The following is an 18827-nucleotide window of genomic DNA, read 5'->3' as shown; positions in this document are numbered from 1 at the left end:
GCTAGCCAGGACCTAGGGTAATTTTATGGGTTTATCCATTCTCACTAAGTGTTCAGGACATGCTTCTTGCATTACTGATGCTCATGGATAAAAATGCAACTCTATCATTGCTAACTTATCTTCTTATTTAAGAAGGTGCAGACAAGGGGCACCTGGGTTGCTCAGTTATTAAGCACCTGCCTTCAGCTCAGGTCATGATCCCAGAGTCCTTGGATCGAGCCCCACATCCTGCTCCCTACTCAGTGGGAAGCTTACTTCTCCCTCTCCCACTCCCCTACTCCCCATGCTTGTGTTCCTTCTTTCACTGTCTCTCTCTCTGTCAAGTAAGTAAATAAAATCATTAAAAATAAGTAAATAAATAGCAGACAAAACCATGCACATACCCTCAAACAAATCAATGAGAACAGATGTCCCTCAACTATAATCCAAATCGAGATATTTCATAGAACTTACTTGCTTTAACAAATAGTCTTGTTCCTGTCCCAATTTTGAAGACTGCATTATTTCCCACAGTGATTTTTGCTATGACAAAATGGGCCATTTCCTTCCCCTTCCATTTTTATACCACAGCTTGGGAAACAGGCCCAGGGCGCCTATGGGAAGGTGCTAATAATAAGGAACACTTTTTTTTATACTTCCCTAGTAAAACTCATTTGTTTTTTTCCCGTGTTGAACATATCTCACACCTCCTACCAGGTTCACCAAACACTAGTCACTATTCTACGAAATCCGGGGACCAGAATACCCAGGCTTTAGTCCCAGCCCTACTTTTCACTGACTTGATGATGTTGGACAATTCAACCAACCTCTCTGAGTCTTAATGTCCATATTAGAAAAACAAAGAGCTCTGAATTAGATGATGTCTAAGCTCCCTTTCAGAGCAGAAGTTCTGGGATCCAGCAATGTCCAAAGTGCCTTTAATGTTGCATTTTCTATAAATCACACCTGTGTCAGGCACTTGCTGATCAGTTACACTGGTGACTGGTCTACCTGGGGAAAACACAAGATACAGTGAAACAAAGGGAGAGAGTCAGGACAAGGGAGTGGTGGCTGGAGCTCCCTTGTCTTCATGAGGGTAAATTCTCCCAGGAGCCCCTGTATTCTTTGTCTCTTCATGAAAAAGGGAAGAGAATCCTTTGGACATTTGGGGCATTCAAATCAAGATCTCCCAAAGCTCCATCTCTAAGTCATGGCAGTATTTAAGAATAGAAAAGATCAATTCCATGTTTTTCCTTACTCACTGTGATTGGCATTGTCTCTCATTTCTAAGTAAGCCCTGGTGCAGGGTCTATGATGAGTGCAGTAGAAAGACGAAGGCTTTGAGATCAGAGCCTGGTTTGAATGTGGACTTTCCTACTCACTAGGAATCTTGGGGATTTACTTTTCTGGGCCTCAGTTTCCTCTTCTGTAAAATAGGGACACTGCTCCTTGTTCCTTAGAATTGTTTGAGGATAAACAATACCGCATGTCATGGACCACACACCCTGGGAAGGTAGTTATTCTTTCTGTGTTAAGTTAGAATATTGATTAACAAGATTATTTTCTCAGGGTTATAGAAATATTTGTTTATGAAATAATCATGATAGTCTGAGCCCTTGAGTCATATAAACTCTTGGGTAGTATAGGAGTAAGTTCCCAGAAGCACAGATTTTGAATGCTTTGCCCTTCTCAGCTCACAGTGGAGGAGTCTAAGGCACACAGAGGCCCAATGACTTATTCAATGTCACGCCACCAGCTGGGGCCGAGTTAAGAACTCTAGACTGAAACAAGCAGCCCTGGACTCCTTTCTCTGCACTTCACTGGCTCTTCTCGAACAACGTGTGGTGTAAAGGGACACAATCCCTGGAGTGAATTTGGTATAGCTTATTTGGGGGGCATGGATAAAATGACCTTGAATATCTTCTGCCCCAGTTTGTCTCTGAATCAATGGCCATGGACGTAGAAAGGATCTGTTAGGTCAAGGCCATGCAATTTTCTGCTCTTCTGGCTTTCCCCCTGAATCAAGCTCCCTTTAGTTCAGTTCTGGCGCTAAACACTCTGGCACTCTGGCATTAGAGCTTCTGCCAGCCTCCTATCTCGGGGAAAAGTCTTAATCGTTGGCTAAATTCCACCACGGAGAAAATATGCTTGTATAGTCTTGGAATACTTTCACTAATTTCTCTGGGTGCTGCAATTCTTAATACCTCAGCACTAGATCATAGCTCATTATAAGTAAGGCACAGATGATGCAAATGACGTCTCCTTTTCAGCTGATCACTGTCACCAGAAAACATTTTGCAGTTACCATTTACTCAGCCCCATGTTCAGCCAGGCGCCTGTCCCAAAGGCAAGTCTGTCATTTCTCCCAGTCAGTCCCACAGTGTCTGACGCCTCGCAAGAAATTCTGTCACTTCACCTCTTTTCCTGATATACCCTAATGAGTTAGAAAACACTCAAGATTTCATATAGCTATTAAATATATTTTTGGAGAGAAAAACACCCCCCATTCATAGACTGCTGGTGCTAGGGGGGCAAAGAGGTCATGCAGACCTGCTTCGCCATTTAAAGGAGGGAAAACTTGGGTCCAGAGGCCAGAAAATCCACTGTTCCACTGTTAGTTGGTAGCAGAGACAAAACACGGGTCCGTTGGATTCCCAATCTAGGTTTTCCTCTCTCCACCACATCCTGGATGTAGCAGCATTTACTTCATTTCTTCTTCCCTTTGGCCTGGAAGCTTGGTTTCCTTGGGTGCTTGATTTCCATTAAACAAGAATTTATGAAGCACTTGCTTGGTAAAAGGACCATATTAGATGCTTCCCGGGCTAGAACAAGAGCGTCTATTCTCAAGGATCTTTCAGTTTTAATGGGAAGATCTTCTCAATAATGAAAGATTCCCTTAGTGTATATGTCACAGATTGTCCAAGATTTCACAGCTCAATTTGCAGTATGAAGGCTAAGAGGAATGGGAGGGATGCCTGGGGAGAAATTATAGCCAGGCTTCGAACAGGAAGCCAGGCTATTTCCAAAGATACCAGGTTTGTCCTAATCATCTCGAGTGTTTGTCTCTACTCCATTCTGGTCTAGTGAATTGGTTCTACTGTTATTTCCAACTCTGCTATTACCTATTTCATTTTTTGGGGCCTATTTTCATTTTTTAAAAAGATTTTATTTATTTATTTGACAGAGAGAGAGACACAGTGAGAGAGGGAACACAAACAGGGGGAGTGGGAGAGGGAGAAGCAGGCTTCTCATTAAGCAGGGAGCCTGACATGGGGCTTGATCCTAGGACCCTGGGATCATGACCCAAGCCAAAGGCAGATGCTTACCAACTGAGCCACCCAGGCACCCCAACCTATTTTCATTTTTTGTTTCCTCTGGTTATGCATCCTTTTTAAAAAAAATTAATTTTTTATTAATATATCATGTATTATTAGCCCCAGGAGTACAGGTCTGTGAATCGCCAGGTTTACACACTTCACAGCACTCACCATAGCACATACCCTCCCCCTGTTTTCATTTTTAATGTCCCCCACGAAGGCTCTGTCTTAAATTCATAGGTTGACTGATAAAACAAGGAAGATGCATCCCTAAGGGCAAAACACATGTAAGTACATGCAGAGGCCTTAAACCAGAGAAGGGGAAATAAGGGCAGGAGGGGGCCAACATTTACCTGGAGAGACTAGAAGTGTGGTCCCTTTTCCAAGGGTGAGTCTGCTGTATCCTACCTCCCCACCATAGTAAACGACCATACCAAAATGGCCTATAGTGTTGGGCTTTGCAACCTCTGATCTACTTAGAGAAGGGGAAAGAAAACTATCATTTATGGAGACTCTATTACATGCCAAGCAGGTTAACAACCTACATATATCACATTACCTCATTCAGGCCACAGCTGTGCCATGGGCTCGGATATTATTATTCTTATTTTACAAATAAAGAACAGGTGATCTGAGGCTGAGCGGCTTGAACCAACACTGTACGAAAGACAGAAATCACCCAGATGCACAAGACAGGTAAATCTTGAGGAGCTACAAGAGAAGAATCCTCCTTCTTGTCCTTTTTAGAGTGAGATTATAGAATTAACCCATTGGGGTTAATTCTCCTGCTAGAGCCAGATGTCAGAACTTTAATAGCAGTGATCCCCCAAAACTCCAGCTCACCCTCCATGACCATTTCTTGAAACACGAAGACATTTTGCCCTCAATCCTTCCCTTATCCCTCTGATGTGCTACTCACCAGGCCTGACCAGCAGTCGAGTCCCGCTCCCAAAACTCCACCTATAGCCTCCATCGTTCCCACACTGTTTCCTAGTCAGCCAAAAACACCCACAAGTCCACGTACTCTTCTCTTACCCCAGACCAAGAGGTAGGGTCCATTCACCTACAAAGAGGGCTCCATCTTCCCTTTCTTTTAATATTCCACAGAACACACAGGCCATTTGACTGAAATTTAGGCATTTATTGGGCAACACTTAAAATGAAGTCTCTATCTACCACACCTCTGCGTCTATCCCCATCAAACTCACGATTTTCAACTCTATTTATCCAACAGATAAATCTAGTCCTCTGTTTTCTCCATTGCAGTCATCCATTTTTAGATTCCTGCCATAGTGTCTCTCCTCATTTTAACTTCAATCAGTCTGAAACTTCAGGGACTAACATCCAAATCATTATGAGTGACACCCTCCAGTCGACTTGTTTTGCGGGTTCAATGGCAGCCTTGTTACTGACTCAAGTCCTATTCTGCCCGCAAAGCTGAGTGTCTCTCTGATTAAAGGACACCCTGTCTACTTCAGCTCTGGTAAAAAACACCACTTGTCTTCTCTCTAGGTCTTATCCTTTGCGTAACTGCTGTTTCCCACTGGCCTCACAAGCAATATCCTGGCTTTCTCTTCTATTGAGAAAGAACCCAACTCACACAGAGCAATTTTATCAGAATTTTAAAGGATGGCCGTGGTTATCCTTCTCCCATATCTGTATTTAAATATTCTGAAAATAGCCAGAAAAGGCCTATTCTAGCCCATCATGTACTTTGAATATTACAATCAGAAAGGAGATGACTAAGGAAAGAGAAATGCTTGATAGTTTAGACTTACTTGGGGTGACTTGGAGCTTTGTTCCAGTTCCAAAGGTAAGCTTTCGGTTACCCCCTGTATTCACTGTAATTCAGGCCTTTATAAAATCACTTCCTTTCTCCTGCCATTTATATTTGGGTAACATTTGAGTCACTGTACTTCTGTAGAAGAGAGTTGTTTTTACCAATGCCTATGGCTACAGATCACACAAAAATGGTGATTGTACTAAGAACCTACATATATATCCTACATATATAATTCCTTGGAAGAACTATACCAGCTGACCTAGCCTTTCCTTTTTGTTCTGAAGACACATATTATTTTACACATGTATAGCATTTAATAATTTATAGACTACTTTCAAATACATAATCTTATTTTAGTTTTAAAATTATCTGAGGGGCACCTGGGTGGCTCAGTGGGTTAAAGCCTCTGACTTCGGCTCAGATCATGATCCCAGGCTCCTGGGATCGAGCCCCACATCGGGCTCTGTGCTAAGCGGGGAGCCTGCTTCCTGCTCTCTCTCTCTCTGCCTGCCTCTCTGACTACTTGCGATCTCTGTCTGTCAAATAAATAAATAAAATCTTTTAAAAAATTACCTAGGTGATACTAAATATTTTCATTGTATAGGTGAAGACATTGTGGCCCAGAGGCCCTAATCAAACCAAATTTAGAACAGGCTCAGCCAAACTTTCTGCCTTTTTCTTTAGGATCAACTCTCTACAGGGCTGTTCCAGTCTGTTATTTTTGGTTCATCTACATGACTATTTTTCTCCACAGCTAGATCTTCCTATCCTCTTTAACATTTCTTTCTACATCAAATGCACTTAAGTTTGCATAAACCATTAATTTCTTGACATTTGGGCCCTACAAATACTGCAATAAGTTCAATGGGCCTCAGTAGCCACATTAAGCTTCCGACTTTAATGACATATTGCCTCCTTACTGGGTTTTACTGATAATCGTGTCCCACTCCCAGAGATGAATGTGCTCTAAACCAGAGCACTGTGCTTCCTGACAATGCCTGAACTACCATGATAATAGATTAATGTGATTAGCATGCATCCACCCTCCCTTATGAGAGCTCTGGCTGGGATTCCCCCTTTTCTATCACTGAAATAAAGACTAAGCCATGGAATTAAGTCCATGAAAGCCTCTTTTTGGGGCATAATAGTAGTGACGTAGAGGAAAGCCTGAGAAGAGTCCAAGTGATAGTCTCTAGACAATTCTGACACTCATTTCCTTCAAAAAGATCTGCAAAATTTCACTGAGTAATCTTGTTTTTTTACCAGCCAAAGTTTATCAGCTCTGATCCCCATTTTTACTTTGGAACAAACCCCTGCACACAATCTCGTTTTACCAGTGGCTAGCAAATAGGTTCTATCCCTGTAGGTAATCTTTCCTTTTTTTTTTTTTTTTTAAATCATTTTAATGTATTTAAAACGTTTTGTGAGCATGGAGCAGAACATGGGATATGGCTGGAGTATTGGGGATGGGGATAGCATCTCTTTTTTTTCCTTTTGTTTTAATGGCTGTCATCAGTAAACACCAATACCCATTGAGTTAAAGAATAAGGACACATTTAGTATAGAAGACTGCAGGAAAAGCTCAGGCATTATAATCAATAATAATTTGGTACTTACTGATGCTCACTGATATCTTAGTTCCCTTCCCAAAAGTCAATGTACGTCCTGACTGGTAGGCACAGTGAAATGAGGCCCTATAAATACCTCGGGTACCCACTCACCCTACTCACTCCTTGTGTATCACCAAAAACAATGAATCTTGTATTTTGTCTACCCTCTGCAAGGAGCTCAGTGGGCTTTCAGGGTTTGGATATGCAATAATGATGCTCCCTTACTTTGTGAGAAGGAGGCTAGATGGTAGTAGGTCCTCCATTTGCTCAGTAAGTAGTCACTGAATACCTCTGTGTGTCAGGCACAAGGGACACAGTGGAGGGTCTCTTGGACACCATTCCCGTCCACCACACGTAGGTGCTCACAGTCCAAGGAGTGACACACATAAACAAATCCATAGAAAATACATGTCAAGTGATAGGAGTACATGAATAAAATCAGGCAGGCCAATGGGAGAGAGAATAACCAGGCACCAGCTGTGTTTGGTGGCTTGTTAGACTGGCCTGGTAGGAAGGGTCTCCCTGAGGAGGGGACATGAAGTGAGATCCAGGCATGGAGGAATTAAACATCACCTCCACTGACAGATAAGCAGACTGAGGGCTTGAAAGGGATCCAAATCACACAGCGTCAACCATGGACATCGATGCTTAGATCATGCCTGCTCTCTACTGAACTACTATATCTAGTTCTGCTATGTGAATTCCTGGTTAAAAAGGATAAAGCAAGACAGGGGTTCTTCCAAAGTGGCTCTGGGATGTTACCTGGGTAACTGGAAGCTAGCACTGGCCATTGAGGGCATCAAGGCTGTGAGAGGGTGTCAACCAGAAGAGAAGGCATTGGCATCTCATAGCAGGTCTTTCTGATGGAGCTGGCCACTGACATGAAGAGACTACCTTCATTTCAGTTAAAGAGAGAGAGGGAGAGGCTCTTTCCATTCTGCATTCCTATTAAGTTGGCAAAGAATGAAAACTGTTACCAGCAGAATGAGCTCTTACAGTAAGGATGGGAAGGGCACAGAGATTTCTCTGCTCCCCAGTAATTCTGAATAAACTGAGGACATGAGGAAGTCCACTGAGATTTCCTAAAAAGTTCATGACATGTCTCCTTAACCAATCAAATGCAGAATACATGGCGATACTCACTAATATCCACCTTTACCATGGTCCCCCTTCCAAATACCAACTTCTGGGCGCTTGAGTCACCACAGTGATCTATGTCACCACAAAAACCAAAGGCTGCTTCACTTTTAAGCACAGCAATCTTTTGGTTGCTGTGCTTGAAATCACTTGGTTGAAACCCAACTCAACACAAGCACATACTTAGGTAAACTCAAGAAAGATCTTAAACTCACATACTATTTGGAATGCTAGGAGACCTCAGAAACCATTGATTACAAGCTCCCAAACTCACACATTTGTCTCACACACGTGACCTCAGGTTTCTGATGATCTCCAGGGACAATCCTACTCACTAATTCCCATGTTCTATTTTCTCATAATTGGAAAGGTTCGCCTAACAGGCCAGTTCAACCCTTTCTTTGCCATAACTGACATCTGTTAAACTTGCTGACCCTCAGATTTACCTTCCAATGTAATTTTTCACAATATCTGACTTTTAAATTATGAAGTATCCAACTGCCCATACTTTTCAAAGGACTGCACACATACCATCTCATTTGAATCTCACAAAATCCTTTGGGCTAGGCAGAGCTGGAATTATACTCTCCATGTGACAGATCAACTAAGGCTTAGGGAGTTTGAATGGTCTTCCCATGGCCAAAGAGTAGGTGAGTGGCTGAGCTGGGTCCACATTGTCTTTTGGCTCCTAATTGAATGGCTTCACGATTTATTTTGTACACATCCATGTATTGAACACATCACCGTGCCTTTCAAATATTCTTTCCTCTCTTATTCCCTTCCCCATTGAAAAAGACAATATCATCAGCTACAAAAATACTTCTCTCCCTGTCACCCCTTATTCCCCACAAAAATACCCAAGCAAAGCTCCAGCTCAACTCCTTCCCAGAGCAATGTTTTTTCAATCCTCACATGCTTTCTGTGAGCTGGGAGATAAGAGTTACCAATATTTCAGTTGCATTAATTGGGAAAAATGAGGGCCTGAGGAGATAAATCAGGATGCTGGTTACTGAGGTTGCAGCCTGGTACAGACAGCAATATATTGAACCTTAGAAAACATGGGTCCTTGCCCTGCTATTGTGTCCACGTTCAACCACTCTGAATAGAGAGAATCACAACTTTCCATTGTCCTCTGCCTCTTGAGACAATCAGATAAGAGATGTGAAGAAATAAGAAAAGTACCTTAATTGTTTTCCCTCTCTTAAGAAAATGGACTCCAGAAAATACCAGGGTAGCAACATCTTTTATCCACATTGAATTTGTGCATCCATAAGTGCTTACGCTTAAGAGCAAGACTAAACATTTTTAAGACAAGTTTGAGACACATTAATTTGGGCCAACACAGCACATTAATGGCTAGGCTTCAGTGTTAGAAGCAGGACTGTGGCTCAAGCCCCACTACTACTGGGTTTCACTAACACCCTGGTTTCTCCTCCCCAAATTAGCTTCTTTCCTGAGGTGTGGGTCACATAGTGACTTGAGGCCCATCAAGACCATGGGTGACCAAGGAAATCACACTCTGTAGATACTTGACAAAGGACATTTCTTATAGCCTTGACAAAGTTGGGGGTGTGTGTGGTGTTTAGGGTAATCCTGCCTGCTAGCGCTATATCTGCCTTACAGAGTGGAATGCCCGTATGTGGGCACATATTTGGGTCTAACCACTCATATATTTCCTTACTTCTCTGCTCTGGCTGTTTAAGCCTAGATCTGTGAGTGAAGATAATGGCTCTCAACCATAGCCTTGTTTGGGGGCCATTTGACCATTTTAACCCACAAAGGAACCTGAGAACAGGAAGCCCTATAAGCTGTGGAAACCTTTGGGATCAGGCCGTTCATGTTCCAGAGTGGAAATGCTGATAAACACAATCACACACAGGTGTGCACATTAGGATCTCTATGTTCAAAGTGCTCAGAGAAGATGTCAAAGAGAGGAAGGATACATTCGTGTGTCCACCTAGGCTCTGTGAGTTGCTGTGCACTGTGGATCAGCCCTACTTTCCTCTAAGCCTCAAAGCCAGACTCCCTAGCTTATTCTAGAGCCTCCACTTGGTGAGGCTAGTATTAAGGAAGGGAATGAGGAGGCTTCTTGGGGAAAGTTTACAGAGTGTGATGGAGAAGTCATTCTTGATAAGAAAGGAGTATAATAGTTGATGCGGCTTCTAACAGGGAGATGACTAAGAATCATAGGACTCCATGAAAATAAACTTTGTAAACCTATCTTCCAATCTGGCATGCTTGTTCTGGGTCAAGGGCTAAATTCTTCCCCAGTCATTCAGTATGAACCAGAGTGTGTGTTTTGAGAAGCATCACATACTCTAGTGGGATTGCCCTCTTTTTTTTGTCTTTGGTGGGGATGAACACAGTCTGCTTTTAGATTCGCAAGTTCCTAAAAGAGACCCGAGGTTATCTTGACCTTCCTTCTGCCTTCCCATCCCAACCTACCTAGGAAGGAGGGTCTCCAGAAGGGGCAATACTCATGTTCCCTTAGTTTTAAGACTGAGGGAATTCATTCAACACCTTTTTCTATTTCTTCACAGTAATGTTTCCCTAGAGTAGAAAACAACCCACTCACCAGGCTGTACAGTTAGCCGAGTTCCTTTCCCGAAGTACAGCTTCCCCACGGCTGAGCCTCTATCGACACAGTGCTGGCCCCCTTTACATGAACCTGGTCCTAATGTGCCCCAACCTCTCTCTCCCCTGCCCTGGAGCTGGGGTTGAAAATCCACCTCTATCTTCTTTTAAGTGTCTTTAAGTCTTTTTCTCGTGCAGCCAGCAGTCTTAGTTGGACAGTCGGTACTTAGAGGCTCTCTCTCAAGGGACAAACGGTCTGTGGTAACAATAGCCTTCCCACCTGCAGAGCCCCCTCCCATCAGAAAGCAATTACCCGTCCTTTTGAGAGTGTTTAAATTGGAAGGAACTTTGCTTCCCTGGCCCTATTTCCCAGTATAAAAGACTGCTCACTTACTTGGATTGACATTATGTTTGGATCCCTTTCCAAAGCTGAACTCGTGAAAACTTTGATAGACTAGATCTGCCCTCTGCAAAATCACCTCATTTTCCTCATTCAACCTCTGGTCCTCCTTCCAGGCATTTCTTTTTTCTCCTCTTTCTATTTTCCTTCCTGATATCCCCTTTTTGCTTTCCCATTTACTGCACTGGGAAATCATACCCACCATCTTTTAGGCTTAAAAAATCCCAAATAGCCTTTAGCTCATGAATAATTTGATGACCTATTTCTTTGGCTATCAAAATAATAAAAATAGAAGGAACGGGCCTGGTTCACCTTTTCATCCTCTAGGCTCGAATCCTCGGATCTTAGCACTTAAGAGTTGAAAGGGAGCACAGAGATGATTTGTTCCAATAGCTGAAATGGTATAGAAATCCCTTCTCTAACATCCAATGCTCGGCCTTAAGGACCCAGCGTGAAGACCTCCAAGGAAGAGGAGCTCTGCACTTCACAAAGCAGCCTTTCTGCTGCGGGGAGGTTCTACTCGTTCAAAAAGATTCCATTAGAGGTTGAGACGCATCTCCTTTCAACCACTGGTTTTGATTTTGCCTTCTCTACTAACCCCTTCTTCATCTACATGCCAGTTCCTCAAATATTTGAAAAGAGCTCTATCTTGTCTTAATATAGTCCAGTGACATCCTCTCTCACTTTTTCTTTAGGGACTGGAGATAGCCTCAGATAGTTAGCTTGATTTTTATCTGACCATGAAGCCTGGGCCCTCAAAATATTTGCCATTGGGCAGGCGTATCTGATGGGGAGAGCCATTCTGGGGGTAGAAGAGAAGGTGAGGAAGACAAGTGAAGCAGATAGTTTATGAACCTCATGCAAACCTAGAAGGCTTTTGGGAATGAGCATTGAGCATTGAGTTTCCCAGGTGAAATTGCCCATGATCATAACTGCCATTTTGTTTTAAAATTATTCTGACTTTTTCCTTCTCACTTACTTGCTCTTACGGATACTGTGGTTCCTGCTCCAAAAATGTAGTTGTAGTTATACTAGCCACAGTGCTAGGTGTTCCTACACAAACCTCATCAAGGTTGCCTCATGGTCTAGCTTTACCTTTATATGCCCTAATGGATTAACTATCTTAACCTCTTGCTTTGGCTTTCACTTTCATACAATTCCCTCATCTGTGAAAGCAGGGATGCTAATAGCTATCCTAGGGGATTGTTAGGAATGTGAAATGGGTTCGAGTATGAGAGGCATTTACACAGCACTTTGCATACAACAAACATTCAGTAAGAGTTTTTTATGATCAAGATTAACTAATTCTTTTTCTCTTAAAAAATACATATAATTTTAGTTTGTCACGTCTTCTCTCTGAAACCTGGGACATTGATAGGTACTTCAAATTCTATCCAAATGCTCTTTCGTCAACTAGTAAAAGTAGCAATATTTAAAATTTGGGAATGTTCTTTGCATTGGATACCATCCCAAGAGTAGGGTTGGCAGCTTCAGAATCCTTAGCGAATCACAGGATCTGTTTACTATGTTTTATGTCTGTTTAAGAGACGCATGAATAAGGAATGATAAGTTATTACAGGTGGGAACCCAAAACACAAAATGAAAGAGCTCAAAACAAATATAAACTGGTAAGAGGAATTTAGGATAATAGGTTGGTGACTTTACTTGTATATAATTATAACTTACTTGGCTTTACACTGAGTTTGGTCCCAGATCCAAAGTAAAATCTGTTAGTGTTGTACACTGTGTTCGTTATCATTACAAAAAGTCTGGGTCTTCTTAATAGGGAGGCGTGCTGAACACAGATAACCAACCAAGGTAGGTGAAGGCTAAACCAGCCCCACCAGATTCTTGCTATTTTCCTAGAAAGTTCAAGAACCAAAGTGAGGAATGAGCCAAGAAGACACATTCATTATCAGAGACAGGCAAGATAAGGGCAACTGATTTTCTTCAGTGGTTTTATCGATTTCTTTTCTTTAGTTTTCTGCTTGGGTTCATTCTTATGTCTTCTGTGCTCCATACATACAATATTTGAAACAAGGACACTCCCAGTAAGTGCTTTTTACCTTTTTCTTTTCCTAATTATAAGTGAAAATTCTCCTCAGGTGGACTGGATTGTGAGAAAGATCCTTACACTGCCTTTAGTTCCAGGGCGATCTGGAAGCTTCTCTCCCGGAGTCTGTACCTGGATCTGCGTTGTGCTCGACAACTTGACCTGAGCTACTTTTAATGATATCCTGAACCACACCAGCTAGTTAACTGTAGTCTGTCTGCATGTATCATCTACCAAGATCTTGTATCCTATCTGTCAAAGTACCTACATTATATAACCAAATGTACTTTACCATCCACACTGACATTCTCCTTCCGGCCCCCACAACGAAACTGTATAATTTGGCTCTCTCTCTTTTTTTTCTTTCTGCCTGTATGTTCCCTTTCACGAGGGGAAAAGAAAAGAGGCCACAGTGCTGGCTGTCATTTGCAAGTCTAGATGAAACATTATTTATGAACAAAATATTTTGCTGACAATAAGAACAGAAAGGAAACCTCAGTGCCAACAGTTAGACGCCCACACAGTTTGGATTTAAACAAATTTTCAGCAAATGAACACAGTTACGAGAAATAAAATAGAGGTGACTTCCGTCTAAGCCAAGTAATTATAATACTTATGCAGTTCTGGAGGGCAAGGGGCTTACTTGTTCTTACTTGTAGAAATGACAAGGAGGGTGTTACGGGAACACTTTGCTGGAAGGGCACCAGAGAGCTATAGAAATAGAGCTGCATTTAAGTATCTTAAATAGGCACCTTTGTATTTAGCAACTTCTGTAGAATTAAGCTAGGATAGGCTAGAAATAGAGCTGGCCAGCTAGACTTGGTTTAAGATAGTTCCTGGTCAAACCGTCTTGTAGCATTTCCTCTGGTTCGAATGAAAATACTATGAGAAACAGAGGCTCCCTTTATGGAATCTGTTCCTATTACTCAGCAATTCTTCTAGGTTGGGATCGCTTCTTCTCTACTCACTTTCATCAACTCCCCTTCCAAACATAGCAAAAAGGCTTCTCTTTCTCTTTGGCCTTTGATGAATAAATACTTCTCTTCCTACGTTACGCTTTTGAGGATGTGTTCCTGGTGTCTCTCCCACGCCCTCAGCCCCAGGCCCATCAAATTTCATGTATGTACAGTATACATTTATAGATTACTAAACCAGCATAAATAGTATTCGATCGTGGCAGCCTACCAGGTACAACAGTCAGCTGGGTCCCAGATCCGAAGGTCAGTTGCCAGCCTGAACCAGAAGAAACACTGTGATATGCCCAACAACAAAAACCAGATCAAATAGACGAGGCTGGCAGAGCACAGAGGAAAGAGTCAGCAATTCCTTTACGGGTTGGGCCTTATATCACTGTCAGCCTAGGTCTGTTGGAGTAACCATACTGCCTATCTATAGATCATGAATAAATCCTTGTCTTTACAATCCCACTGTCTTCTAAGGAATCTTTGGTTTCCACTTTCTACCACAGAGTTCTAAGCATCAAACATAAGCTTGCATATAAACATAGAGTAAGTGCTCTCTGATTTTTCAGTGTTAAACCAGGGTTCACATCTTTTTATTTGAGAAGACTCACAAAGCCCAGGACAGGGACTCTTTCTCCTTCACTCTGGGCATTGCTGAGTTGTGCAACCAGGGATCAATTCCTGAGTCATACTCAGACTGAGTCTATAGGATGGAAATGAAGTATAAAGCTGCCATTATCTAGTTACTTTGGCTGCTAGCTGGACACTGATAAAATAATTTTATAATGATTAAATTATTGGGGAAATTTCTAGTTTTCCATTTTACTTTTAGGTCATTTGTTTTCTCCTGACTGAGGTGGTCCCTATGTTGATTTAGCTGCTAAAAGACATAAAAAATGCAAGAAAAACAGATTTTTAATATTTCCTGAAGTAGTGAGCATAGCACCAAAGGGTCATGCCCAGGAGGGATGAGAATATGGTTTGTCATATTCGAGGGAACAAATGAGATCCACCTCCGGAAGGTCAGGGGATATGGTACCCTGAGGGCAGAATGACATTGAGTTTGTTCCCTGGTGGGTCCCTGGCCCGAGCACCAAGTCTAGCATAGAGTAAGTAGATGAACAGAAATATTTGCCAGAGGAGTCCTGTGGGCTCCTCAAACTTCAGACCAGGAGAATTAATGGTTGAGTCAAGCTCAGCAAACTGGAGATTTGGGTGTTAGCTCCAGCTCAGGCACAGAGAGGCTGTAGGACCATGATCTGTCTCCTTCATGGGCCTTAGTGCCATCGTAAGTGGAGGTGGTCAGAAGGGATTTTTTAAGGGTTCTCTCTGCTTCACAAGGCTACGGTATACAAATATTTGGGCCAAAGCTTCAGAAACAGGAGGTGTCCCACTGAACACCTTTTTTAAAAAATTAAGCATTTTTTAAAAAGGTGATTTTTAAAATAGGAATAAACATTTTTTAAAAAGGTGATTTTCAGGCTCTAAGAGAGGCTAATCACAGTTATTTGGGTCGATGATCATTATTTACAAGGTTCCTTCTATAAGTTGACATAATCTTAGTCAAAAAGAATAGTGACTTAGAGGCTTGCTAGGGAATTAGGAGTCTTGTCCACCGATGACTGTATAAATCCAGGGCTATGGGACCTAGCCAGTACCCCAAGTAATCAGTCGCACCTCATTAGTCTTACCACATACATTCTGGGAGCAATTCCCAGGACCCCCCTCATGCCCATTTTGCACTGAGATGTCAGATCCTAGCCAGGAAGACTTTTGTCCTCCTTCTATGTGATGCTCGTTCACCCTTTCTAAACATTCTTCATATAGTGTATAATTGGGTCTAAATCAGCCCCTAATCCACAGACATTGCTTAATCCAGGGATACGCTTCTCTACTTACTGGGCTTCACAGATAACTCCGTTCCTTGTCCGAAGATAAGCTTCCCTCCCTTGTTATAATTCACACTGTGTTACATATCCTGTCGAAAACACATCCAATCTTCCTGAACACATTTCTAATCCTCTACCCAAAAATCCACAGCAGATCTCTCTCCCACCATACCATGAATTGTGGCTATACTTCTTGTAACATTTTTCTTATAAGGGGAATAAAGTACTTACACAGGGGACTGACAGAGAATAATGAGAATTCCTATTTATCCCAAAATGTTTCTATCCAAACCGATTTCTCATTTTTGCTTAATGGCTCTGGGTGTTGCTGCTCAGGGAAATGGCTTCCTTTCAAATCTGTTTTTCCTGGCCTTGGCTAGAAATACATGGCACACGGCGGGTTAAAATTAAGGGCAGGTGAGACTCCAGGGAATCAGGCCTACCTGCAGCGACCACAGCCTGGGTCCCTGCTCCAAAATTCAATTTCCACCAGCCATCAGTTGTCAGACTGGTGACAAACACTTCTACAAAATGGCTTCCCCAGAGAAGACAGCTGCTAAATGAAGACAAACTGCTCGTGGGGAAACAATCTTGCTACAAAATGAAGTAACTGCATGATATGAGATATAAGCTTTTCCCTCCCTTCTCCTCTAATTGCTCTTCTTTTAAGATGCCCAGGATGATACTTGCCAAGAGCAGTGCTTCCTGGGCTCTAGGGCCAGAGCGCAGCACCTCTGGGGTTAACAAAGCCCAGGCCCTTGTGCTAGACTCTTAAGTGACAAAACCCCACCATGTCTAGGAGTTCACCTCATGCCACCTCAGCACCACTGGAGTTCACATTACAGCCCGTCACCACTGATGCCCTCGTCTTTGAATCACCTGGTGCTTTGAATTCAGGAGTCTCCTGGAAAAACTGTTTAGGAACTCTGAGCTCTGAGCCTCTTGGAACCGTATCCACCACCGGCCTCTACTCGCCTCAGTTTTTAAGTCCATGAAGTAGGGAGAACTCTACTGGAATCTCCTTCTGAGGAAGACTTGCCATCAGATGGTTTTACTTACTGGAAGTCTGGGAGAGTGGACATAACCCAGGACTGGAATATTGGTGGGGTCTTGGCGGGTTCCTTCCCCTCTAGCCCTCCCAGAGCTCCTTCAAAGATGAGGAAGATGGCCAGGCACTGGACCTTGGTCTGCTCAACCCCTTTAATGCTCTTTTGACCTAAGGAGGCCCCCACGGAAAAGCGAGCGGGTCCTCCTTTTGGAGTTAATAGTATTCAGCACACAATTCAAATTATATGCCACTTACTTGGCTTGACAAGCAGCCTTGTCCCCTTCCCAAAGATAAAAGAGTAGCCTTGTCCTTGTGCACAGTGATTATCTCAGCATCAAAAACCTGCCAACTCAGCTTTCCTCCACACCAAACCCTCCTGAGAAGGGAAACCTCCCCTGCATTTCCTCTGGTGTTATTCACACAGACCTGGGATTTTCTTCCCAGAATGAGGGACCCCTCCGCCTTCTTATTGTCCCTTTCTACCTCCTTCTCCAAACCCACTCCTGAGGTCGCTATGGACCCAGACCTCTGGACTCTCTGGCTCTCTCCCACTCTGAGCCCGGGCTCATCCCCCTTCCCGGTTAACTGTACTCACGGGGCAGGACGGACAATCTGGTTCCCTGACCGAAGCTCAAACCCTGGCCATAGTTATTCCCACAGTGTCTCTGGGCTCTGCAAAAACCCCAAGCACTCCCCTGACTTCATCTCAACACCACAAACGACATAGGACCCAGGACCCAAGACCCAAGACCCAAGACCCAAGACCCAGAACCTGTGTTTTTAGCTGTAGGCTGAAAAATCCAGCCTGTTTTGTCCTGTCCAGTCCTGAGGACCAAAACAGGTTTGGGACACACTAAGCAAAAGGTTCTGAAACTTAACTCAGTGACCCTGGTGTCCTGAAGGTTGCAGCTCTGCATTAATGAGTCGGAGGGTTTTTTTGGTTTTTTTTTGTTTTTTCTTCCCGGAGAGAGACTCCTGGGTCTGGAAAGAGGCTTAAAGAGGTTCTCTCATTTCTCCTTGTGCTTCAAGGCAGAGCTACGTGTCAATCACCCCTGATAGGAGGGTGTCTATCTCTTTTCAAAACCCTCTAGAGAAAGTGCTCTGGCAACTACTCCTGACAGCTCATTTTCACTGTTCAAAAACCTATTAGGAAGGTTTTACCACTAACCTCACTCCCTTCTTCTTGCAGTATTAGCTGCATCCTGTGGGCTGAGTCGTGGTGGAGCTGGAGAACACAGCCCCTCCGGCTTCTGTCTGATGCCTCCCACCCCAGACTGAGTTCCGTGACTTGATTCCACTTTCCCCTCCACCTCTTGTTTCCATATTCACTGCCCTGGTTTGCCTCTTTGGACTTACTGATCCCCCATCTCTGGGCCTGAGACTGTCTTAGAGGGGCTATTTTCATAGCCCCTCGAAGGGTACCATAGTTCATCACGAGCTTCGTTACCCAGAGGAGCAGGAGGACAGTTTGGGGACAGGTTGCTCCTTCCTGTGGGGCTTCCATTCTCTCTCTGTCCCTGTCCCTCCACACGGGAAGCCTGTGTCCTGGGGCACTCTGGAGGAAGTCACACGGGGGTCAGCGTGGTGAGAGGTAGAAGGATTCGGCTACCATGTGTGCACCCATGCTCCAAGGGCCTGTGAGCAGCCTCAGGAGCTCTGGCCATGCAGCTCTCTGCAGAAACTTCTCCCCTGCCTCTGACACTTGGATGATTTTGTATTTAAATGAGCCAAGATTCTTTCTCTTTCCACTTAGATACTTTCAAATCCCAGGTGAAGAATTTCATAGAACAGGCTGACACTTTCCATCCTCCTCCCATGCCAGCTCTTCTCCTGATGCATGACGGAGTCTTGACAGAGAAGCCCGAGGGGCAAAACAGAAGTTCGACTGTGTGTTGGAGATGATGTTTATCATTATTATTAATAGCTAGGACTTAATGAGCTCTTCTTATGTCTTGGGCACTATGCTAAATACTTTAGCTGTATTCTTTTATCTGATCTTTACTCTAACTCAACAAGGTAGGTATTTTTTTTTTAAATCCTCATCTTATGGTTGGGGCAATTGAGGCTCAGAGAGG

At 43.3% G+C, this 18827-nt stretch overlaps 2 gene segments (V, D, J or C); both read right to left on the bottom strand.

Annotated features, from left to right (window-relative positions):
- The window catches only part of LOC116591095, a 221539-nt gene that overhangs the window by 17124 nt on the left and 185588 nt on the right, over nt 1-18827 (bottom strand).
- The window catches only part of LOC116591114, a 373928-nt gene continuing 370860 nt past the window's right edge, over nt 15760-18827 (bottom strand). The window contains 1 exon segment of the V gene segment in view: nt 15760-15779. Within this exon segment, the coding sequence occupies nt 15775-15779 (5 nt within the window).

This window comes from Mustela erminea, chromosome 5 (assembly GCF_009829155.1).
Source record: "Mustela erminea isolate mMusErm1 chromosome 5, mMusErm1.Pri, whole genome shotgun sequence".
Classification (NCBI taxonomy): domain Eukaryota; kingdom Metazoa; phylum Chordata; class Mammalia; order Carnivora; family Mustelidae; genus Mustela; species Mustela erminea.
Note: the sequence above shows the minus strand (reverse complement) of the source record. Positions and strands in the feature narration are given on the sequence as shown.